Raw genomic sequence first — 25,572 nt, forward strand, 5'->3', positions numbered from 1 at the left:
CCGTGAGGTATTCAGTTAAAACAATAATTTTCTCTGTTTTCTTACCGTCTCCTAGGTCATGTCTGCAGCAAAACAACAATAAAATCCTTTAGAGACAAACAGGCAGAAGGAAAGCAAATGAAAGTGTTTTTCCCTGAAGGGTTGATACATATGGATAGATTGGAAGGGAACAGAAATGTGAAATCTCAAAACTGATGCCTTTGCCGTGACTATAGCCTACGTTAGATGTAACCAAAACTAGAAATGTGGGGCACTGGGGCACAGTACCTGATTGAAAGCAGCTAAATGGAGTGTCTCCTGGGACTGTCTTCAGACACAATCTCTGTGGTTTTAAAGCCACAAAAAAAGGCTAATTAGTGCTAGGTTATATGCTTCTGGTCAAAATGAAGAATTAGATAGGGAATGTAAATCCCAGGACAAAGTTGTTAGGACCTGTCGCATGAAAACTGAATCCACTTAGCTATCCCTGGAGAAGGCAACACTTAAAGCCTGATCATTACTGCTTTAACAAGGAAAATCTGGGGGGCGTAGATGTGTGTATTTTTTACCTCCTAACCTCTGTTGCTGGTACTGACGAGATTTTTATAACCCCTGTGGCTTGAGCCGCTGCAGGAAAGTGTTTGCATTCAGCTTGGCTCAATGCCGTACAGTCCATTTCAATCACTGTGCAAAGTGAAAGGATAACAGTTTTACTGTGGTGCTCTGACTGAAAAGAGGGCTCTAAGCAAAAGCCGGTTATTCTTCAGAGGGATTTTGTGATTCTTGCAGGTATTTTTTAACACAGTGTAAAGCATACTGACACGGGCCTTTAATGGCTCTCATAAAACATACCCTCTTTAGTGTGTCCTCACTGTTCTAAAAACTAACGGAATTACCTTGTGCGTTCTGCTTAAAGTCAGTCGCGATGAAAACGTAATTGGTGTTAATATTCTGGAGTTGTGTTGAATGGTGGGAATTTTCTGTGCACCTCCGTTGCTGGCTTGTGAAGAACGCTCATGGAGAGCGCTGCTGCTTTTCCTGGCGTGGTGGCATGCTGCTGAATCGCAGCCCGTAATGCAGGCTGGTGGTTAGCCTGCTCGCTCCCTTTCATGGTGGTGAGCCCACAATTAAATTGCTGCATTGAATGCTCTGGCTGGTTGAGCTTTTCCTCTTATCCTCTGATTGCGTGCTCTCCCTCGCTCTTTCTCCCTAGTTAACTCCCAATGCGCTCCTCTCCGTTTCTGTTTCTCGTTTGCTAGAACTGCTCAAACTGTTTCAGGTCTCTGCTGAAGGAAATAGCATGAAAGATCAGTAACTGGAACCCCAAATAAATATTTGAGGAGAGGAGAGCTGTAGTTCCGCATCTCCTTGGCACCGCTGTGTTCCTCAGATTTCCGAAGATGATTATATTTACCCTCAGTCCTTCTGAATTGCTGTAACTCGGTGGCCTTTGGCCCCTCCGTTTCAGCACGCCTGGTTTTGGCTGAAGTAACATTTAGGGTTTTGTATGCTGTGACGATGAACGTGCAGGTTTGTCCTGCATTTTGGCATTTATTTTCTAACATGCCAGCACCACGCTTTCCTCTGTCTGGTAGCATTTCTGTGCTCGTGCAGTTGTTACCCAGGAGCACCTATCTTTTCCGGGATCGTTAGGGACAGAATTCCTTTGCAGCCTGCATATGCCCCGAGGCTCACCTGCTGTATTGCCTATACCAGTTGCAATTTGTGCCTTAACACCTTCTTGCAAATCTTTTCACTCCGTCCAAATTACCTGCTCTGCTGTGTGCTGAAGCATGTGGTCTTAGTTTGGGGTCTGTTCAAAGGGGAGGAGATTGAAGCATGAGGCGGTGAATGGAGAACGGATCAGGTGAATTGCTCTGTGGATTAAAGGGGAGGATGTTTGACAATGCCTGGGTTGTGCTACCATCAATTAAATCCCATATTTATGAGTTGGCAGATACGGACGAGAGCAGACTTGATGGTAAATGTAATCTGTGAACTTTGAAGTTTCTGTAAAGCTATCAGAAATGTTTTAACTCCTTTTCCTGCCCATCGGTTTCTTTTTCTTTTGTTCCCTGCTGAAACCAGGTCATTTGTTCAAACTGTCTTGCTTACCAAAGGGTGCTTGTTATTCTTGCCACAGTCCTTGATTTCACTACCTTCATGTGCCTGTGCTAAGATATACTTTAGCCTAAACCTGTCTTTCCTTTTTGCCTCACAGCTGTGCTCCTCTGCTGCTTCACTGCTTGTACTTAAGCTGCATCAGTTCTTCTCCCCATCCTTTGACCCTCACAGTGTCAGTAGTGATTAGGCCTTATGTGTGTTATGTCCCTCAGCCAGTGATTACTGGAGGAGCTGTATTTTAAAGGATTTATTGCAAAAATCCATCTGTGAAAGGCTAGCCAGCAGCCCTCACCATTGCTTTAAACACCTACTTTTCTTGCCACTACCAGGCACCTGTACACCAGGAGGGGCCAGAGAAACAACAGCACACGCTGATGGGATTATATGTCAAAATTGCTAGGTGTCTCCAACTTCTGTGTGGCCCACTTAGCTTTGATAAGTGTATGTTGAAATACATGACTGGAATTAACGTGTACAGCCGTAGTGGTTTATTGTTCAATTTATCACCCATTTCATAACGTCTAGAATTTGATGCTTTTAATTAGCCTAGATTAAATATTGCAGTGGTACCACCAGGGCAAGCAGATCACCAGTGTAAACAGCTACATGGAAATTTTAAAAGAAATTACATGCACATATACATAATGCAAGCACATATCTATACCTCTGTTCATGTAAAACTTTTGAGGACACTTGTGTTTCGAAGACTAGCTGCTAAGCCTACACATTCTCTTTATTCTGGACTTCTTTATGGCCATCTCATTGCTCTTGCAGCAGCACTGCACATCTAGACTTTGATGTTTTTTATGACAGTCTTACCCACTAATTAACTTCATTAATTTTGCAATTAGTGAAGTTAATTAGTGGGTAAAAATGCTATATAAAACTTCAAAGTTTGCATTTTAATCATAGTTTGTATTAAAAATAATTATCACACACTTGATTACTAAACTCAATCCAGTTAGCTTAGACAGGGTCATGTGATATTAAAAACAGCTTTGTTCTGTATCTTTCCAAGCTAGTTGGTAGCATTTTTCACTAACAGTTACTGAGACTTTGGTATCTGAAAATGCAGCTACAGGGAAAAGGCAGCGAATGAGGCAAAAAAAATTTGATCATGGTGTGGCTGAGTGGGAGCTGGGTTTCAGTCTGGGTAACTGGAGAAACAAGTGGGAAAAGGGAGAGGTGAAAATATTAACAAAGTTTGCTGTGGTAGGTGGTAGATGTGGGAACAATACTTGGCTACCAGGCTCCCCTCCTTTGGTGAGCCATTTTGGAAGAGATGCGCTCCAGGCTGTACTGCCTGACTGTGCCAGCCTGACCATGACCCACTGCAAATACCTTTAGGGAAAGGCATGGTAAGGAAAACCTTCTTGCCTAAATAAGGACAGCAGAAGAGGGATGTTGGAAGATTGAAGCAAAGAGCACTAAATCTGTGAGGCAGGAGTGGATATTGGGATGTAGCAACAGCAGTAATAGGAATGTAGTAATAGTAAAAATAGTAACAACAAAAAAACATAGTAGCAGTTTAGGTGTGGGTGACCTCAGGAGCGCAGCCACTATGCAGACACTCCATATGGTGTCTATGGAGCAGCTCACAGTGTTTCACACCCATCTCCCTCAGTTTAATAAAAGTAATGTACCTATGCCTACAGGTGTATGCAAATGAATGCATTTTTTTAGACAGGTGGGTGTTGCCTTAGTTAGAGCCGTGCAGAAGGTTTGCTGTGTAGGAGGTCTTGGTTACAGTTTTTCTCCCTGGGCGCATGGTTTTGGTGGGCTGCACTGGACTGCCCCTTCTTCTTGCCAGGGTGTTTCTTATACCCTCTCCTGTAACCTCTCTGGTGGGACTTCTCACACCTCGTACCACTCGTCACTCACCAGAGCAGCTGCCGTCTCATCCCTGGCATGTCAGATGTTGCAGCACTTTCTTTTTTTTTTTTTTTTTTTTTTTTTTTTTTTTCTTCTTCCCTTCCCTTCCCTTTCATGTTTCTGATTTAAGCATATGGTTTTATCTTAAAGACCTAAGTGCTCCAAGCCCAAGCCTGGAGCAGTGCCTGAGTCCAAGCTCTGCCACTGGTATGTCCATCTATACCATTGGCACCAGCCAACCAAGCAGCATTACTGCCTGGTCATTTCCCTGCAATGTGTATTGTATCCAGTTTTATAGTTTCTTTTATACTTTCAACAGACTTTATAACAGCAATAATGTCTTTCAGATAATTACACCGTAATTGACCTTAGCGTTGAGCATCCTTGGCTTTTACTGCAGTTTGCTTAATACTTCAGGATGGTCAATTATCTCGTAATTCCCACTTTGTTGGGAATTATTGTTTTAATTATTACACTCCAAATACATCATTTTGGCATAGTAGTAAGGGTACGCTGGGGAATGGTCATATTCTTGAATGGTTTAAAGAGTTGCCAGCTTTATCATGTGGGAGGGCTTTTCATCCTGTCATCTCTAGTCATTACTTTTAACACTGATTTCATTTAATTATCACTTAGTCTGCTCAGGCCAGGTCTTCATCTGCAGGAGCTAGCATATGGGGAGTTGGGGCTTGCCGGATTTGAGAGCAGTTGGATGGCTGCGCAATCTGACCAGATTGATTTCTTTTCTGCCATGTTACAGTGTGAGTCATATATGTTAATGCAAGTAACTTCCAGTGGAAGTTGGGGATAAAATGAAGTTGTTGTGGTTTTTTTTCTCCTTTCTGAGCAATTTGAAGCATTAATTACCCCAAATAGGTAGTGAGCATGCTGATATTTCCCCTGATACTAGTGAGAATTTTATGGCTGTGTAACAGGCGTATATAGCCCTCTTTATATTCATTTAATTTGCGCCTGTATGGCACCGGTACTCCACCAGGAGTAGCACCCTGCCAGTGTTAGAGAGAAAAGAGAGTGGTCCTTGTGGTGGGAGAGCTTTTCAGTTAGCACTGCCCAAAACAGAGACGAAAGCATAGCATGTCATGCTTTACAGCCTAGTGCAAAAGACGCTGGGGGTCCAGCACTAGAAAAACGAAAAAAAAACTTAAGCAAATTATGTGAACAAGGCAACGTGCTCAGCCTTTCTATAAATGTGTATGTTCGGCTGGTTTTTGTCAGCATTTTGTGGTGCGTTTAACATGAATAAAAATGTTCTGCCTAAGCAGAATATGAAAAATGGGTACGTTTTGTTAAAACAGAAACTAAATATAACCTACGTTCACCAACGAGTATTTTTTCCTGTGTCTGATCTAATTATTATACGTGAGCAAACTCAAGTGTTGGTTAGTAGGAAAATGCTACTCTCTAGTAGATTAATGCATTTTATTGAAGAAAACAGCAGTGTGAAAAGACTTTATTTCTTTATAAATTTTAATAGTTACTAAAATGAGGACTCCGGCCCATTAAGTTACAGCCTGCCAAGTCATAATGCTGAATCACTTAATTTCCTAAGTAGCTATCCTATTCCAGCTTCTTAAAGGCAGCTGTTAGGAGAGCACTGATGTTTTAATCAAGCAACAGGGCAGACTCTTGACAGATAGACACTGCTTCGATGGAGGTTTTCTTCCATGGTCCGCAATTGTAAGGACCTCTCTTGTAGTATGTAGACTTGCACGCTCAGGAGCAAAGGTGTGGGTGGGTACAGAATTACATATAGGAACCTGATGACAGGGAAAACCATGAGGACATAGTTACATTCCAGTATTTCTCACTGAAGATAAATCCTTACAAGTGTTTATAGGCTGAAAAGCTATTGCAAACTATAGTGAGTTGTTATGGGTATGGGTAATATTGTTGTCCCTCACATGCTGAAAACAGACGGAGTTAGGTCCATAGGAAGATCTAAACCATAGCTCATTGACTATGTGCATGATGTATCTTTATTATTTAGCATAAGAGATAAATTTAGATCTGTCAGCACCAGTGCCAGAGATCCCATGAGTCAGAGATCTTTGTGGCAGGTGCTTTACATGTTGAAGGGAAAAGAAGCTCGTACTGCAGGGGTATTGATTGACTGACTCAATGCAAGAAAAGGGGTAGGACAGTTAAAAGTGAGAATGTTTAGATTTGTTCTGTAGTAATTTGGGGGGTTGGACTAGGTGACCTCTAAAGGTCCCTTCCAACCCAAAGCATTCTGTGACGCCAAGAATTGACTCTTGAGGCCAAATAACGTTAGTCCTAGTACACTGGCCAAATTTCAGTTTGGGAAATGAGATTCTGCCTGCTGTCAATAGGTGAGTTGTCTCCATTTTTCTGCTAATGGCAGGTGAGATACTGCAGTAAGATCTTTTCATATTGGTATCAGGTCTGATCCATCTTTGAAGCAATGAAACCATTAAGCAGTATGCATTGCCCCAATGCCCAATGTGGTGCTCATCCTTTATGTGCTGGTGATAATTAGCTACTTTATCATGCTGGTAGGGAGCTTTAATTTATTACTTTATTAAGCAGTGAAATCAAAGATTCAAATGGTATCTATAGCACATAGCTAACTAGATTGTGAAAAATGAAACTATACAGTTTCAAATTTATGAAAATAAATATTTCTATTTAAAAAGTGCAGTAGTTTACTTTAATTCTTTAGACACCATTCTAATTTGTAGTTTACTGGTGATTATTTTTCTTCATTTTAAAGCAAATTGCTTTCTGTAGGGTGAAGTTGAGAAATAATGAATTGAATTCACATTACAAGCTACTGCCTCCCAAATTGTAAATGAATATAAATGTAATAGGAGCATACTATTAAAATCTTTTGCAAAAGACTATGCTATATTGTTGCAGTAAACAAATACACTTTTCAAGCCATCAGTTCATTTAATTTTGCATTTCTACTTGGCCTTTATTTTAAGGGCTTCTGTGCCTACTGTCTCCACATGTCATAACACATGTTGTTAAGATTGCTTTCTTCAGACAAACATTGCTCTCTTCAGAGCAAAAAATAACATTTTTAATTTGTGTCATTTACTATAGCAGTTGATTAATGATCTGCTTTAAAGCTAGATCAGTGAACATATTTTATGGTTTGATCAGGATAGGAAATCCTTGTCTACCTTTTTTATACTGTCAGGGAGAGAGGAGTGTGCAGGCAGGCAGGCAAATGGGAAAGGCACAGGCTGTGTTCAGCACTAGCTTTGTTCTAAAATTTTTATTTCCACTCAGTGTACTTACAGGGTAATTAACAATTACCAGTCAAAAAGATGGAAGATTTTTTTGCAAATTCCACCACTCATTGATCTGAGCAGCTATTCACAAGAATTGGAAATTTCAGAGAAGTAGTAAGGAGGACCTGAGTGTTCCAGCAGGGAGAAATGTTCTCTCATGTGACTGTGGCAACAACCACAGCTTAACTTCTGTGGTTAAGTGTTCTTAATCCTTACCAGAAGTTTGTGGTATAATAAGTTAAGGAAAAGAAGAAATTCAGTAATAGTGATGGAACAGAAGTTGCACAATGTAAATGCTAATTTATTGTTTTGAATTCCTGGTAGTAGCTATAAAGTAAACCTAGGGGTGTGTGCACTGAAAACCCCAAAATCAAATTGCTGTGCTGTATAGTTTTATGAGGAACAACAGCTGTCCATTGTGCATGGAGGAAGAACCCCAAAATCCGTGTTTCTGGATGAATGGGAGGATCTAAAATCCGGCAGTAAGGAAATTTTTTGTTGTTATTCCTCCAACCCCTTTATATAAGGAAGACAGAGAGATGGAAACAGTCAGCATGGTTTCAACTGAGAATTACTTTCATCTTCATTCCTGTCAGCTCCAATTCTGCAAAATGCCTGAACACATCCTTACTTATGTACGTTCAACCGTTGACTTCAATGTGAGATAAAGTTTAGTGCATGCTTAAATGCTTTCTTGAACTAGGGCCAAAAGCTACTGCAGCTGCTAAAATCAATTCCAGAGGGAACTTTGCATCTTTCATTACTTCCTTTTTTTGTATACCAAGACATAGGCTCCACCAAGCTCTGGAAATACGGTAGGAGTTGATAAATGTCGCCTGCCTTGTTTAAAGGAGTAGAGCAGAATTGTTGGATGACAGCGTATAAAGTACATATCTTAGTTCCTTTCCTGTCCATGTGTGCTCTTTAAGGATCCTCACTAAGTGAGGGTTGCAGAATGGCAAGAGATTCCCTGAGCCATTCTGTTGTGTTTCTGTCTGCTGCAGGCACAGCCTGCAATAGTAAAAGGCACCAAAAATAAAAATGAGTTTAGGTTCTTTTCCCCTTTTTTTTTTCCTGTTGCGAGACTGTTCAGAAGCTTGCTTCTTTTTTTGCTAGAAATCATTCATTCACATGTTTGCCCAAGTGTGACTTACCTTGAGCCACTTCGTTCTTCTTGATTTACACAGTCAAATGTACACAATACACACCCACCCCCCTCTTTCGGGAGTATTGATTTAACCCTGCATATTTGTAGAGGAAGCAAGCCAAAACCAGGGCAATGCACAGTATTCATGAAATGGTGCAAAGTACCTCTACATTCGTCCCATTGACACTGCAGATAGCAACTACAGCCCGTCGGCTGATCACCTTTATCTGTGTCTCTTGCAATGCATTGTGCACTTCTAATACAAGACTGTTTGCTGGGTGGTTATCACTGATTAAAATGCAAAGTGCTATCTGTGAGAACAACTCCAAATCACATTACCGGATTAAGTTGTATTGAGGGATGGTGACAAATGAACCACTGTTTTGAATGAGCATCTGATGATGTTTTCTCCATCTCTTTTCTGACTGCAGAGCTCTTCTGTATCTCCCTCAGCCAGTTTCAGAACAGCAGAAAAGCACAGAAATTCAACAGATTATTCTTCAGATAGTAAGAAACAGAAAACAGAAGAGAAGGAAATAGCAGCTCGTTACGTGAGTAAATTGTCTACCTTGTTGAACTTCAGTGTTCCTCTGTAATTTCACCTGATAACTGCCACATGGACAATTATAAACTGAGGGTCAAATTTTTAACAGGTTCTTACTGCCTACCTCTAACATCTATTATAGGTGGAAGGTTTTGGTACATAGGATGGATAGTGTTTTTAACAATGTAAGTATAGAGCACCCAGAAGGTGTGTGACAAGAGGACTGTGCGTTAGTTAAGCTGGGACTTGGTAGATCTGGACTCTAGCTTGGTTCCAGTTCTCAGTGCCATGCAACTTTGAATGAAGATTTTTCATCCTGTTTTCCTTGTTCATCAGTGCGAAAATAGGGAAGAATGCTATAGCTGTGGCAACCTGTTAAGGAGAAGCCCTGTAGGTGACATAAATATTATAATTTTATTACTACATAAAGCTTGGTAAAAGTAAATGCTGTGTTGGGTGATTGTGAGCAGCCTTGCATTTCATTGGTTTATTTTTTCTTAGTACTTAAGAGACGTCGGGATATTAAATACATGTTTTAACACCTTGGGATTTGTCATTGCAGGACAGCGATGGTGAAAAGAGTGATGACAACTTGGTAGTTGACGTTTCTAATGAGGTATGCACAATGGTGGTTTTTGTGGTGGTGTGTGTGTGGGGTGTCTTCAGTGGTTTCTGTGCATATTGGGGTGCGTGATTAAGATTACAGCCTTTGCCTTCATAAAGGAGCTTGAAATGCCTGAGGGCCTCCAGTCAGGTTGTCTTTCTTTAAAATGCAAATCGGGTAGAATCATAGAATAGTTTGGGTTGGAAGACACCTTTAAAGGTCATCTAGTCCAACCCCCCTGCAATGAGCAGGGACATCTTCAACTAGATCAGGTTGCTCAGAGCCTCATCCAACCTGACTTCGAATGTTTTCAGGGATGGAGCATCTACCACCCCTCTGGGCAACCTGTTCCAGTGTTTCAACCACCCTCACTGTAAAAAATTTCTTCCTTATATCCAGTCTGAATCTATCCTCTTTTAGTTTAAAACCATTACCCCTTGTCCTGTCACAACAGGCCCTGCTAAAAAGTTTATCCCCATCTTTCTTGTAAGCCCCTTTAAGTACTGAAAGGCCGCAATCAGGTCTCCCCGCAGCCTTCTTTTCGCCAGGCTGAACAAGCCCAACTCTCTCAGCCTGTCCTCATAGGAGAGGTGCTCCAGCCCTCAGATCATTTTTGTGGCCTCCTCTGGACCCACTCCGACAGGCCCATGTCTTTCGTGTGCTGAGGACTCCAGAGCTGGAAGCAGTATTCCAGGTAGAGCCTCACCAGAGCAGAGTAGAGGGGCAGAATCACCTCCCTCAACCTGCTGGCCACACGGCTTTTGATGCAGCCCGGGAGACAGTTGGCCTTCTGCGCTGTCAGCGCACATTGCCGGCTCATGTCCAGGATTGTTGGCTCATGTCCAGATCTGTAACGCTTATTTCTACAAAGGACCTTTTTGTTTCTTATATGAACCAAAAATCTGCTTGAGATATTTGAAGCCAGCCCAGCACAGCAGATAGGATGCAGCTTGTAATGGTATCTGTTTTTTCTTTCATTCTTGGATGTGACTTCATTTGTGAACTTTCAGGCCTGCCAAGTGCCTCAAACCTTTTCAGTCTGTCACCTGACAAATGAGATTTCCTTGCCTATTTTAATATCCATAGATTTTTAATATTATTTTTCATGGTTAATGGCATCAAATTTTAAGACTTATTTTAAAAAAAAAAGTTGTCTTTCATTATCCATCTTGATTTTACAATTTTATCAGCTGAATCAATTAAGGACTAAAGGGGAAGATGTCACTTCTTATGACAGATCTTCATTCCAAAGTGAGAATTGCTCAAGATAAGCACTAGTGGCTAGTATGATGTTTTTATACTAACCTACATTACTGATGTTTAGGATCCTTCCTCTCCCCGGGGGAGCCCAGCACACTCTCCGCGGGAGAATGGCTTGGACAAGACTCGACTGCTGAAGAAAGATGCTCCAATTAGTCCTGCATCTATTGCATCCTCCAGCAGTACTCCTTCCTCCAAATCCAAAGAACTTAGCCTTGTAAGTGCTTCAAAATGCTCCTGACCCATGATCGTATGCTGAAACACATAATTACTGGATTTCTGACTGGACACAATTTGTTTTTCCACAGCTATCAGTAAAGTACTATGAAGCATCAGTTTAAAATGTGTTTAATTTATCCTGTCAGGGGAATTCAATAAAATAATGAGAAAGTCCACAGCCTTTTTTTGGGATAGGAAGAGGTTGTTTTTGCTGGTGGTGTGGGTAGATGATAGATGTGCTGTGCTGAGAGATGTTTTTCTCCTCCCCCATATGAAAAACTGTCATTCTGAGAATAAATAAGAGTACACAGGGGTTCCCTGAGCTGTTTTCCTGTACTGTGGTTTATAGCAAATTCAGTTCCCTGCTTGGATGTGATTTGGTTGTTAGCTTTGTTTGAATTACCGGACCATATACAACAACAATAATTTTTATTTTCTATCTAAAAAGTAATCTGTCATTTACAAGAGCCTTCCTTGACTTGCATCACAAATCATAATGCAAAAAAGAAAAAACCCGAAAAAAAGAGCTGCCTGCAAGTCGGGGGTGTTCTTTCCTTTCCTGTTTGTGACCGTAGTTAATCACCTTCTTGTGCTGTACAGTAACTCCCCTCTCAATTCTTCACGGAGTCAGGATACACGATTGTTTAAAGAAATAAAATAAATAAAAAGAAAGGTTAAAGTGAGTGTAGGGCTCAGGAAGGGTGACGGAATAACAGGCTCAAGCCCGGGAGTCAGTGGTTTGCCTGATGAACAAGCTTGTCACAAGAGCGGCACTGCACGGCTCGTGACTTTGTACCCATCACTGTCTCTGTCCTGTGTTTCCAGCACCGCATTTGGGCATGAGCCAAGGTTGGTTGCACCTGCTCTTCTTGCCCAGCTAGAAGTGGCCTCTCACAGAAGCTCATAATCGTAATGGGAGCAGGTCCACCATGAACGGAGGGAGACCACTGACAGATTCCACATGTGCTGCCAGTGTAATTGTTAGGCAGCGATGATTTTCAGTCATGGACCTCATTCTGAATGATATGGATGCCCCCGATGAGGAAAGCTGTGAAGGCTGTAGTTGATTCCCAGAGCCATTCTGTCTTTTTCAGTGTCTCTGCAGCTTCTCTTCATTGTCAGGGACTGCTGAAACCCAAACCCAAAAGCTAAATATCACTAATCACGCACACTCTGGTTGTCATTGGCTCTTTTTCCAACCACTAGCTAAAAAAGTAAAATAAATAACGAACTGTCTCTCTTTTTACTTTTTGGTGATTAGAATGAGAAATCCACCACTCCTGTGTCTAAATCAAATACCCCAACTCCACGGACTGATGCCCCAACTCCAGGCAGCAACTCTACTCCCGGACTGCGGCCAGTACCTGGCAAACCCCCAGGTGTGGACCCACTAGGTTAGTGTCCGTACATTGTGACAGTGTGAAACGGTGGCCATTCGTCCCTAACCAGGCTCCCTGTAAATCTACAGTGACAAGGCAGTATGTTATAGCTCTTTAAACTGGATGCTGAGCTGGTTCCCCAGCACTTTAATGCAGCACGTGCACGTGTGTGAGTGTAAAAACACACACACACACGCGCGCGCACACACACACACACACACAGAGTTTACTGTTTGCCAAACTCACATTTCATCTGATGGGGCTGGGCTGGCTGGCTGACTTCTCTCTTCTTTTCCCCTCAATAGCTTCAGGTTTAAGGACACCTATGGCAGTGCCGTGTCCTTATCCTACTCCATTTGGGATCGTGCCACATGCTGGTATGAATGGGGAGCTGACCAGCCCTGGGGCTGCCTACGCTGGTCTACACAATATTTCCCCTCAAATGAGTGCGGCAGCTGCAGCAGCAGCAGCGGCAGCAGCTTATGGGAGATCTCCAGTGGTAAGTGTCTGCTGCTGGTGCGCTTGGTGTTGAGAGCATTTTGTATTAAATGTAACACCTGCGGGGTTAAATCTAGTTCAGTCTCTTTGTAATTTGGGGAGTATGCTGTGGAGAACATGAATTAAACAGTCTTCCTTTGCCTAACTGCGTCTTTAATACACCTTTTTGTTTTGCTTGGGGAACACTATAGGTTGGTTTTGATCCACATCATCACATGCGAGTCCCAGGCATCCCTCCCAATCTCACAGGCATCCCAGGAGGAAAACCGTGAGTATCAAACATTCAACTTTAAAAGTCAATCATCTGTTGAATTTGTGTTCCCTTGCTGGTTGGAATTCCCCTTAGCTACTGAAAACTATTGTGTGAATAGGAATAAATACAGCTATTTGCCAAGGGCAGGAGAAACACTGTTTAATCTTAAAGTTGCATTTATAAATTTGTTTTGAAGACTTAATAGCAGCCAACAAGGACTGGGTGGTGTAGAGTAAAGGAGACAGAAATAAATGGCAAAAGGAGCTGGACTTCAAGGTGCTACAAGCTGAATCTGACTGGTTGGCCTTATAGGGAAATGCAAACTGGAACGGCATCTCAGTTTTCCATCTCTACTGTACTCTGCTTCCCAGTTAAAAAAAAAAAAAAATTTGTTCGCAAAAGCCTTGCAATTATTTGCAAATTTATCAGCTGCTATGAACAGCAGTGTGCAGAGAAGGGAATAATGAAATGTTTTGCTTGATTGAAAATACTGGCAAGAATTACTATATTATGGTGTTCAAATTCATCCTTGATGGAACTGACCATAAAATGTGACCAGCTCTACCAGGCTTCGCTTGTTGTGAGCCTCAGAAAAAGAATTACACAGATGTGAAGAACTCTCTGCTCGCATCCCTCTTGAGTTAGGGAGGGGAAAAAATAAAACAGTGATGCAAACCATATTGATCCAGATTTTATGTAAGGGTCCTCAGGTTCCACTTCTTCTGTAACACTTGTGGGTAACTGTGGCCATCTAATACTGGAGGGTCTGAAGGGCAGGGGATGTTTGTGCCATTCCTTCTCTCGCTGTCATATGTATGAACATGTTTGTGGAGGAGTGGCTGGGGGGTAGTCTTGCATGCATATGAGTAAATGCATAGGCTTAACTGGCCACTGAGCTTGTGGACATGCAGGATTAGTAACATATGTGGTGACAAGCGATCGGTCCTAGTGCCTGTAACTCCTTTTTACATAGAGTGTCACACAAATTATCATAGAATCATAGAATCGCTTTGGTTGGAAAAGACCTTGAAGATCATCGAGTCCAACCGTTAACCTAACCCTGCCATCCCACCACTAAACCATGTCCCTAAGCACCTCATCTATCCTTCTTTTAAATACCTCCAAGGATGGGGACTCTACCACCTCCCTGGGCAGCCCATTCCAGAGCCTGACAACCCTTTCAGGGAAGAAGTTTTTCCTAATATCTAACCTAAACCTGCCCTGGCGCAGCTTCAAACCATTCCCCCTCGTCCTATCATCTGTTACCAGAGAGAAGAGGCCGACCCCCACCTCCCTACAGCCTCCTTTCAGGTAGCTGTAGAGGGCGATCAGGTCTCCCCTCAGCCTCCTCTTCTCCAGACTAAACAACCCCAGTTCCCTCAGCCGTTCCTCGTATGACTTGTGCTCCAGACCCCTCCCCAGCTTGGTTGCTCTCCTCTGGACATGCTCCAGCAATGCAACATCCTTCTTGTAGTGAGGGGCCCAAAACTGAACACAGTATTCGAGGTGCGGCCTCACCAGCACCGAGTACAGGGGCACGATGACTTCCCTTGTCCTGCTGGTCACACTATTCCTGATACAGGCCATGATAAACCGTGTCCAGCTCTCTCAGACATGACACACTAGTTACCACCTCAGTTTGACTTTCCTGCTAGTTGTGCCGCCCTGGTATGTGGCTGTGTAAGGCGAGTTTGGAAATTGGTGTGCAGCAGCTTCTGGACCAGCTGCTTGTATTAAAAATTCTGCAGTGCACAGATCTTCATCCTGCACGTGCAGCAGGCACTTTAGAAATGTCTTGATGTTATGGTCAAATGTTTGCTGGGTTCAAGTTCATCCTTGGTGACGTTGGCCGCCTGGAAGGAAGGGTGACCGGCTCTGCCAGGCTTTGCTTGCTGTGGTCTGAGAAACCCTGGCAATATCAGGGGTGTGGAGACCTCCCTGCTCACCTCTCACTCCTGTTAGGGATGGGGGGAATAAAATGTGTGACAAACCTGAAATCAAACCGGTTCAGTTCTGGTGGATCTCCAAGGTTTTTGAATATTGTTGGCATATTGATGACTGCTATAAACATTTAAATGCAACTGTCATTTGTCTGCTGTAGGGCCTGAAACCTTGGAAATCTGTGGTTCTTTTAGCATGATTGCATTGATTTTTTTCTTCATCTTAAGTACATTACTTTTCACAGATGTCATTCAGGATTGTTGCTTTCTCATTTACTCTTCCTTTTCCCGTAGAGCGAAAGTTGTGTAAATTCCCCGCACTGTTGAGTGTCTATTGAAATGGAGTGGGCAGTGTGTGGCACATCAGGGATCTGGCCCCTAATAACTCTTTTCACTTTGGAGATACATCAAAACACTGAGGATTGTACAATATATAAATAGAAAAGCTAGCTAATGTGAAAAGAAGAAAAGAGTGCTCACCAGGTGTTTACAGTGTCAGGTATTTGTAAGATATTTAGAGTACTTCAAATAAGCAACATACAGTGTTAGTCCTCAGAGTGAAGGAGGAAAAAAAAGAAACCACAACCCACTTCACCACCACAAAACCAAGCCAAGCAACAAACCAACAGTTTAATCACCCAGCTGGTATGTAGTAACAAATAGGGTGAGAATAATGTAGTCGCAGATCACTCCGGGTCTAAGCTTTACTTCTCTAATTATTAAATATGTTCCCTGTGTACTTTATAAGCATGGTAAAAATCACACTGGCTGATAAAAGTATCATACACTCAGTGCTCAACATGGCTCTGCAGAGGGTGACTGCATACAGAAATCAGAAAAGATGATAATGAAGTTCCACTTGTTTTGTTAGAGATTTCAAGTGACCATCAGCTGCTTTTTTGAGTACCTTGCTGCAGCAAACAGGATTTAGGGAGATAACAAGCAAGATATTTCAGATTTCTGTGGTGATAATCGAGCGCTAATTCTACTCAGATAGGCAGTTTGCTGCTTCTGGACAACCACAGAAACCTGTCCTGCCCTTTCCTGAATGTGTTTAATGTCAAAAAATGGAGAATGATGATATGATCTATCACTCAGACCTGGCAGAACAAGAAACAGAGCGCAGGATGAGGAGTGTGTAAAGCTCTGGGAGAAGGGCAGAAGGGTGAAAATGCAGTTGCATTTTGTCCCACTGAAGATTATTGTTCTAGTGTTAATGCACTATGAATCTTAAATAACAAATTAAATAGTTGAATTCTGAAGACCGCCTTCTTCAGTGACTTTGAAGCAACAATTAAGGAAGTGATCTGCAGAAGTATTCTCGCAAAATGTTTTGGGTTTTTTTTTTGGTGAGCTCTCCTCATCCCACCATTGTAACAACAGCTTTTTCATCTGTACTATGGTGATTTTTTAGGTCTAAGAAAATGAAAGCCTTCTGTTGAGCATACGTTGGTATGTGTAGGTGAGCCCTCTTCCAAAGTTTGTACTCTTGTAATAGATGCGATGTGTCAGGTAGCATCTCAGAACAAGACAATTTCACAACCCAACTGTTCTCCATGGAAAATATTTTGAGATGAAGCTGTTGATAGGTTAGTCACAGGTGGCATAACTGGCAGTCGAACAACACATTGTTTCTCAGTGAGAGCCCTGATTCTGGCAAGAGAAATTGGGATTGTTGTTGTTGTGTCAAGTCCACAAAAAAAAAAAAAAAAAAAAAAAAAAAAAAAGGGAAAAGAAAAAAAAAAGACAGCAAGTGCAAAAGAAGGAAAAAAATCCAGTGCGTTTTTGCTGGTCTGTCATGTCAGCAGCCAGCAACTGTGCCTTGAGGACTTAACTCCTTGATGGTGGAGGTTTCACTGCACCCCCCCTTAGGTACAGTGCTGGGCAGTTTTGCTTGAGGGGTGTGGGACCTGCAGTGCGTTCAGGGCAGCTTGGCAGCAGTCCAGCTGAAGTTTGCACACTAGAGTCAGTAAGCAGCTAAATGTCCCCTGGCATTCAGCTCTACCTGCCATGCTCTGCAGCAGCCAGATGACTATTTTTGTCTTCCAAGGGGCCCTGACCCAACCTTCTTCCCTTCCTGCATGCAGTGGTCTCCCCGTGCCCCAAGTTTGAGAGTAGCGTTGCGTATCCTCACTAATGCCAGATATCATCATGGCATGAGTTGTAAAAGCTCATTTGATTGCTAGACTTCCCATTGTAAAAGAAGAGCACCTAAGCTTATGCTTTGAGGGCCATGTTATAGATAAAATAAATAATTTTTTCTTCACATGATTAAAGAGATTGCAAAAGGAGCTGAGTGCACAATCTGAATGCCCACAGTGGAAACACACCTTTAATTCTGTTTTCTTAAATAGCCTCAAAGAAAAACTTCTTATATCACCCCCTATCTTTTTTTTCCCCTGAAGAGCATACTCATTTCATGTAAGTGCAGATGGTCAGATGCAGCCAGTTCCTTTCCCTCCTGATGCCCTCATTGGTCCAGGAATCCCTCGCCATGCCCGCCAGATCAACACTCTGAACCACGGGGAAGTTGTGTGTGCAGTTACCATCAGCAACCCCACGAGACACGTGTACACGGGTGGGAAGGGGTGCGTCAAGGTCTGGGACATCAGCCACCCTGGCAACAAGAGCCCTGTCTCTCAGCTGGACTGCCTGGTAGGTGAACAGCAGCATACAACAGTGGAAGAAGATAGCAGGTTTTGTTAAGATTGAAATGATACCATTAAGGTACAAAAAACAGTGGCTATTTGAGCACTGTCATTGGTATCAAAGCTTGATACTTCATTTGTAATTTGTTGTTTCTTTTAGAGCTGAATTTGAAGTATGTTCCTTGCCGTAGTTGTGGTTTTTCTCCCCCAATGAATCAAAACATCTTCAATATCCTAAAATTGTATTGGTAGGGGGAAAGATCAAAGGCAGCGCAGCAAATATTGTTTATAAACTTTGACATTTGTTGGCAGTCTTAAAGCTTGATATCCTATCATGCTAAAAATTGCTGTCTTGCAGCTGTGTTCTCCAAGAATATTTCAAGATTGTGTCACGTATTTTGTGTCTGTGTATGTGTGTGAATGCATTGCCCATCTTAATATGACAATTAAAAATATCCCTGAGTGTTATTCACAAATTATTTGAATGTGCTAACAAGATGAACCATTGTTAGCAGCTTTTCCTGTGTCATTTACCAGTTCTTGGTAAGATGTTGCTTCTTGTTACAGAGGCAGTAAAATGAGAGCTGTGCAGCACATGTAGACATATAATGAATTGCTACACAAGTTGCTACACAAATGAAGAAAATTGCCTGAATATTTTCCTCTGACATCTCCTAGATGGTGGCAGCAAGTCTCACTGGAACAGGGGTGGGGGGATGGCGGGGGGGAGCGTGCAGGGAATTTGGTACTCCCCCATGCCGAGAGGTTAATGTGCTGAAATAAACAGTGTATGAAAACGTAACTTTCTACACAAGCTGTCGAATACAGTTATCTTGAATTGTTTTGGGCTGGGTTCAGGTCTTTGCGTTTTGATGCTAATTAAGATTAAATATCTCTCACTATGGAATTTTGTAGATCAAGTTTAAGTACTTCCCTAATGTCATGTAATTTTCTGGCATTAATACACTTTATCATTGTCATAAGTATAAATGGCTCATTAAAACCAGGAGGGAATACAATACTTTTATGGATTTCTGCTCTCATGTTAATGCTGTTTTCCTTTCCTCATGAGTAATCTCTTGATGGCTTCTGTCTCCACAGAACAGAGATAACTACATCCGTTCCTGCAGATTGCTCCCCGATGGCCGCACCCTGATTGTTGGTGGGGAAGCCAGCACATTATCCATTTGGGACCTGGCAGCTCCTACTCCTCGCATCAAAGCAGAGCTGACATCTTCTGCTCCGGCTTGCTATGCCCTAGCTATCAGCCCCGATTCCAAGGTCTGCTTCTCTTGCTGTAGCGATGGGAACATTGCAGTGTGGGATCTGCATAACCAAACTTTAGTAAGGTAGGTCAACAGAACTGGATCATCAGGTTGTGAAGAATTAGTTAGACACGACCTTATGTGCTCTTCTGCGTGCATAAACTGTTTTCTCCGTGGTGTCTGCATAGCTGCTTCCAGTATTTCATTGCTAGGCAATAGCCATGGTAGTACCTCAACAAAGGTCTATATAATTGTTTATAGGTTTCGAGAGTTTCATAATTCCAGGCCTCTTGAGTGGCCTGTAACTATAATTTCCTAAAATCAGCTGGTGTTGACACTGCTGTAGGTTCTTTGAACAGATAGTTTTCTTTGTTTCCATGCAGTGCACTGTGCTCACACTCCAATCTCTTTAATCAGTGCTCCAGCAAATATATCTTGGGTAAAGACCTGTGTAAATCACTGCATTGCAAACTTAGCATCTTAGGAGTATGGGTTGCTGCTCAACACTAATGTACAGTAAGCCTAGAGCCAGTCATACAGAGCTTTTCTGTGCACTGCACTGTGTTTTTGTTGTTATATGTAATATATCAGTATTGCATGTAAAGGCAGGCTTTCCCTCCCTGACGTCCCCATTTAGACTGCTCTTTTTTTTTTTTCCAACTTTGTTGGTGACCTGCAGATTCTTCTTAAACTAAGTGAATTTTGACAATCGTGCTGCATTCCTTTGGGGAGAGTAGGGTATTTTCAAGATGAATGGTGGGTATCACACAGTCAGCAGCAAAGATCCCCAGAGTATCTGACTCGTAAAGTGTGCTTTTTGAAATCAAATTAGCGCTTGGCTGTCTGGCCTGATTGCTTCATCAATTCATCACAAGACTCACATGGTCGTCCCATAGTTTATATTAATCTCAGACTGCTATTGGAATCTACGCTACTGTTGTCTTTAATGGCTGGGTGTCAGGGACTGGAAGAAAAAGGAGGTATTTTGTATACGTGACCAGAACCGACTCTTTCCAGTGTGAGAACACACGTATCTTCTTTCAATATTTTCAGGCAATTTCAGGGCCACACAGACGGAGCAAGCTGTATTGACATTTCTAATGACGGCACCAAACTATGGACAGGAGGCTTGGACAATACGGTCAGATCCTGGGACCTCAGAGAAGGGAGACAGCTACAGCAACATGACTTCACATCGCAGGTTCAATCTCAGAAGCTTTGGCATGTTAAGAAAAATCTGTCATGGTTTTCTAAACATGCGATTTTGTTTGTTGGTTTGTTTTTTTTTTTAAAGCAAAAGAAGTAGGCTCAAAGAGAATGCCAAAGAATTTTTCACTTAGTCTCATGCTTTTTTTTTTTTTTTTTTTTTTTTGATGTGGCAACTAAACATCTTTCTGGATTATGACTATTTGACAGATTAGTACCTCTCCCATGAGAATAGTGGAGAGTCCTTTTTATAAAAGAATTGCCAGATTAAAGTGTTCCTGTGTGCAATCTGTTCCTGTTTCTGTAGATTCTCGTTCAAAAATATTTTACGAAAATATTTTAAAATGCTGTCAGATAAGCTAGGACATTAACTTTTGTAACTTGATTCAGTGCTTCACTATTACAGTTTTAATTGAGCTTTGTTTACATGAACTAATTTATCTTGATTACTATAGTAATTGGATTATCATGTTTTTAAAACCCGTAGTAGACCAAAATGTGGTTTTGCATAGTGTTAACAGTGTAGCAAGAGTCAGTTTGAATACTTCAAGCTCACTCCTTTACTGATTGAAGCATGTGCTGTGCTAATTCCAGATCTTCTCACTGGGTTATTGTCCAACTGGTGAGTGGTTGGCAGTAGGAATGGAGAACAGTAACGTCGAGGTGTTGCATGTTACTAAGCCAGACAAATACCAACTGCATCTTCACGAGAGCTGTGTGTTGTCACTCAAGTTTGCTCATTGCGGTAAGCAAATCTTCCCAGGCCAGTGTTCTCCCTCCTGGGAAATCCATTCAAGATTCCCTTTAAATGAAAGTAGGGCTGTAGTTAAAAACTAGATGTTAAACATAAGTATTAAAATTATTTTTAAAATTCTATATAACTGCTTTTTTGTGTGAACTGCTTATGTTGTGTTCAAACATCACAGTGCAACCAGATGAAAATGTGACTGTTCTTTGGATATGTTTTCCATTAATGTGTGAATGCATTGTTTTTATGATTAATCTGTTTCTGGGATGCATTCCTTGAAAACAAAATGCAACTATAACGTTTAAACAATCTGTTGCAGGCAAATGGTTTGTAAGCACTGGAAAAGATAATCTTCTTAATGCCTGGAGAACACCTTATGGAGCCAGTATATTCCAGGTAAAAGTGTCCTAAAGCTATTTTCCACATACATTACCGTGCGGTAGAGCTGCACATCTCAGGGTCTGTCATTAGTTTAAGGAGTTTTTAAATGGAAATTCTTGGCTAATTATTGTGTTCCTTTAAGACTTTGCTTGGAATTAAAGAGAGAGATGCTTTTGTCCTTTTTAACATTGGAGCAATTTAGCTCTTGCAGTAAAGCAGCCCTTTAATCCAAAATTGTTTTTAATACGCTTCTTGTCTACCCTTATTGTGCTTATTCCTGTAATAACAGTACCCAAGTCATGTTGTTAGGTGAGCATTCACTGAAGGTCCAAAATGTTGCTAAACCAGTGAAAGTCATATTCCACATGTGTATTTTTCTCTTGGATGAGATGTGTAAAGTCAGTGGATTGGGCAGGGAGACTCCTGAGCTGAAGCCTGTATCCTTGTGGAGGAGCCCTGTGGAGTGTAACTGGAAGTTGTAACCCTTCTATAGTCTTTAATCTCTCTGTGCCCAGTTTTAATGGCACTGAAAGAAAAGTGGGTTTTTTGGCATGCCCTTCTCTTCTTTCACCTCTAGGCTGGGGATTTTTAGGACTAAGTTAACTGGCGTTCCGGTTTAAATGGCCAAGTCTCACCTGTACTGATACCTGCCACATCTCCACCTTTGGGGACAGTGCAGTTTGCCTTGACACGAGAAAGCTGAGGTCTGAGCTCTCTTAGTGGAGGCTATTCAGCTCCTGCACCACCTCCTAGGGAAGGCCCAAATTGTCCTAAGAAGCGCACACCTCCCTCAAAAGTCATGTTAAAACCCCAGTGCAGGTTACTTAACAAGAGGGAGAGAAAGAAACTTCCTGTGCAGTGCAGCAGAGTTTTCTTGGCAAAAACTTAGCATGATTGGGAAGTGTTTAGCTCTTGCAGTGACAGGCAGAAAAGAATCTGGATGTATGTTATGTAAAGAAAACATGCACTAAAACAGCCAGTAAAATGTGACAATACATACACATCATCTCTGAAAAGACAGAAAAGCTGGGAGAGACAGAGCTACTGCATCCTGGTGCGTCCTGTCTCCCATTCACCTGCTGTTCACTGCTGCACATCCTATTCCACCACAGTATCTCTTCGTACTTACATCCTCCCTGACAGTGTAAATTCCTTTGTGCAAGGCTTTTATCTTCTGTGTTGGGGAAGTAGTGAGAGGAGATATGGTTACTTCTGTGGAGTCTCTGTGTTTCATACCTGTGGGTGGGTAGGTTTTTGTGGTGCTTCTCCATACGAATTTCTGGTTTACAACAAAAAAGGGAGGGAAGAAGAAGATGTCTTTTCCATTCATTTTTATGCAAAAGCTAATATATAAAATACTAATAAATACTCACTGCTTGTAAAGTGTACAGAAAGGTCTGCTTCTTTTTGTTTGATGGATAGGTTGTATCTCGGTCCATAACATGCATTTCCCCTTCCGCTACTGGTTTTTGTTGCCATAGAGCTATAGGTGGAACAAGTTTCTCCAAACAGTCTTGTAACAACAGCTGCCACTATGTTACTGATACTTAAATGAGCTTTTGGTGAATTTCCTCTCTATAAACTCTTCCAATTAATCTTCAAGTCCTTCTGGATTGAAGGATAGGAAAGATGTAATTTTCTTTTTTTTTTCCCTTTCTTTCTTTTTTGTAGTCCAAAGAATCCTCATCTGTGCTTAGCTGTGATATCTCTGTGGATGACAAATACATTGTCACTGGCTCTGGGGACAAGAAAGCTACAGTCTATGAAGTTATTTATTAGAGACAAATCTAAATGCAGACTGAACTCCTTCTCCTAGCACTTTGCTATATGTTCCTTTTTTTTTTTTTTCTTTCTAAACTGAAAACTTAAATGCTCATCACAGTTGTGGAATTTATTTTTACCTTCTTAACTTGCTGTTGATTTGGGAATGCTCATTAAGAAGTTGTGATACCAAATTGTCAGATATCTACTTGGAAGAAGATGGAATAAGCATAGTTAACAGTGAACTTGACTCTTTAATTATGTATTATAGCTGTAATGTATTTATTTTGTTTAAAGAAGGCTTTCTAACAATGAACTGACTAAATAAAGCTGTCTGGCCCGGCTTTAGTTTGAAAGGTGCATTGTATACTTTGTGTTTTTGCAGGTGGATAAATTGGGGATCTTGGAGAAGGATGTTCAGCAGATAGTTAAAGCTACACTAAATAGACTTGTAGTTTCTATTTAAAAAAAATAAACTTTGTTATATTTTTTAGTCCTGTTCTTGGATGAGACCTCTAAGTGTTATTACAGTATAATTATTTGGTGGGAAGATGCTGTATCTTAACTATTTTAGACAGTCTTGGAAACTTAGGAAATTGCAAACTGTAGCCAGTAATCTACATGCCTGTGATGAATGGCAAATTCAGTTCACATCTAAATTAAATTCACTTTAAGTAAGAATGTGCTAATTTATATATTTGCAATGTTAATATAGCATCTTGTGTACAGATTTGTTCTCAATGCTTTTCTGTTGATAAACATAAAGCATTTTGGTGTCAAGCTAGGTTTTTTAATATAAACACCTCTCTTTGTTATATTGTAGAGAGTACAATAAGTTGCCTCAAAGAATCACCTTTGTTACTTCTGGAAACTTTTGCAATGTTTCCTTGAAAATGGGGATATGTGTCTTTGGGCAATTTTTCAATTACAAGAGATTATGAAAAATATTTGATATGTTCTTTGGAAACTGCACTGAAATAAGAATGGATGCCTACCAATATACAAACTACAAAAGCAATGACCTCTGAGGTAGGATTTACAAGAGTACTCATTCCGACATATAAAAAGGAATGGATTCTCATTGGGATAAGGACTTGCTTTGTTCGCCAGCAGTTCAATCCAAGTCTTGATTGGATGTCCCTAAAACGGACGCAGACTGAGCCATTGTGCCAGAGACAACGTGTTATCTTTTTATGTTGTTGTTGTTGCTGTTAAACTATGATCTGTGACTTTTTTTTTGAATGCTTTAAAGAAAATCTTTAAGTCTGTGGATCTGCTGATGTACAGTGCCTTTGCTGCTATGGATCAAAATCAAAAGACCCGTGTAGATAAATCTTATTGTATAAGTAGAAAATTACTTAATTTCATACTAGAAATGGATTGATGCTGCAAGTTAAAATGGACTGTTCATTGAAGTTCCAAATGTGGTAGCAAAAAATGGTGTCTTAAGTGCTTAGTGTTTGATGTCATTAACGGTTTCGTAATACTCTACATTGTAGAAAGATTTTGATACTAAACTGTGTCATTGTACATAGTTCTAATGCATTGTATTGACCACCAGTACTTCTATAATGGTAGATTATTGTTTGTGCATTCAGACTTTTAAGCATTAAACATAAGTAACTTCTAAGATGCATTTTTCTATATTTTTTCCCCCCTCCTTCATCCTTTTTGTGTGTCATAATCTCAGCTATGTGCATGCAGAAGGCTGTCTTTAAGAGCAACAGGCGTTCAGTCACAGAGAGTGCCACTACCGATACTTTGTGGTTTTGTCACTGAAAGACAATGTAGAGTTTCACAAGATTTCTCCGAGCTAGCAAAATGAATGGATTTATGTTTTCCCAGGTTACCTGACTGCAGTGATTCTGAACTCTTGGTGGCATCAGCCACAAGACTTTGGCCGTGTCACCTAGGAGTTTGCCACCTCCTGTTTGTGCGGTTTCACAGCCGATACAAAGCTTTACATTACCCCATACCTTGGAGAGAGTGAAATTGGGAACAATTCCTGCTCCCATGCCTGCTGAAGTATGCGGAGCTCAGCAGGACATGGGGAGTGGTGTTGCACTGCAGCATCACACCTGGGTATCCCCATCCAAAGCTAAAACCCGTTCATTCCTGTGGAAAGGCTTCTCTTGACTACTGTTGGTTTTAGATCAAGAATTTAACCCAGCTTCCATTGAGATAAACACAGGTTAAATTGAATTCGGGGAAATTAATTTGTTCACTACTGGGGGGGGCAGGGGGTGGTGGGAGGAGTTTTGCTATTCATAACAGGAGAATTGCAGATGGAAAAATCCAGTGGGAAATTGGAATTAAGTCTTTCTCCCATAAACCATTTCTGAAAAGCGACATTGTGCGTATTGGATGTTCCCAGGCGTGTAAGTGTGTCCTGCTGTGGTGTGCCAGCCCGTGGTGACTGCTAGTACATGAACCCAAGTTTGGGGGGTTTTTTTGAAATGCCAAAAC

The 25,572-nt window shown here is 41.4% G+C and overlaps 1 protein-coding gene across 1 annotated transcript in view; it reads left to right on the forward strand.

Moving 5' to 3' along the window:
* LOC104126931 (TLE family member 4, transcriptional corepressor) overlaps positions 1 to 25,308 on the forward strand; it is a 72,044-nt gene extending 46,736 nt beyond the window's left edge. The window contains exons 6-17 of the mRNA XM_035895034.1: positions 8,832 to 8,951; positions 9,507 to 9,560; positions 10,873 to 11,025; positions 12,289 to 12,421; positions 12,712 to 12,905; positions 13,096 to 13,172; positions 17,503 to 17,752; positions 18,847 to 19,094; positions 20,064 to 20,211; positions 20,811 to 20,961; positions 21,284 to 21,360; positions 23,017 to 25,308. Of these exons, the coding sequence (XP_035750927.1) occupies positions 8,832 to 8,951; positions 9,507 to 9,560; positions 10,873 to 11,025; positions 12,289 to 12,421; positions 12,712 to 12,905; positions 13,096 to 13,172; positions 17,503 to 17,752; positions 18,847 to 19,094; positions 20,064 to 20,211; positions 20,811 to 20,961; positions 21,284 to 21,360; positions 23,017 to 23,124 (1,713 nt within the window). The 3' untranslated portion in view covers positions 23,125 to 25,308. The remainder of the gene's footprint in view (positions 1 to 8,831; positions 8,952 to 9,506; positions 9,561 to 10,872; positions 11,026 to 12,288; positions 12,422 to 12,711; positions 12,906 to 13,095; positions 13,173 to 17,502; positions 17,753 to 18,846; positions 19,095 to 20,063; positions 20,212 to 20,810; positions 20,962 to 21,283; positions 21,361 to 23,016) is intronic.
* Positions 25,309 to 25,572: the final 264 nt, after the last annotated feature.

The sequence above is a fragment of the Egretta garzetta genome, unplaced genomic scaffold (assembly GCF_000687185.1).
Source record: "Egretta garzetta isolate BGI_Z169 unplaced genomic scaffold, ASM68718v1 scaffold1005, whole genome shotgun sequence".
In the NCBI taxonomy this organism is placed as follows: Eukaryota; Metazoa; Chordata; class Aves; order Pelecaniformes; family Ardeidae; genus Egretta; species Egretta garzetta.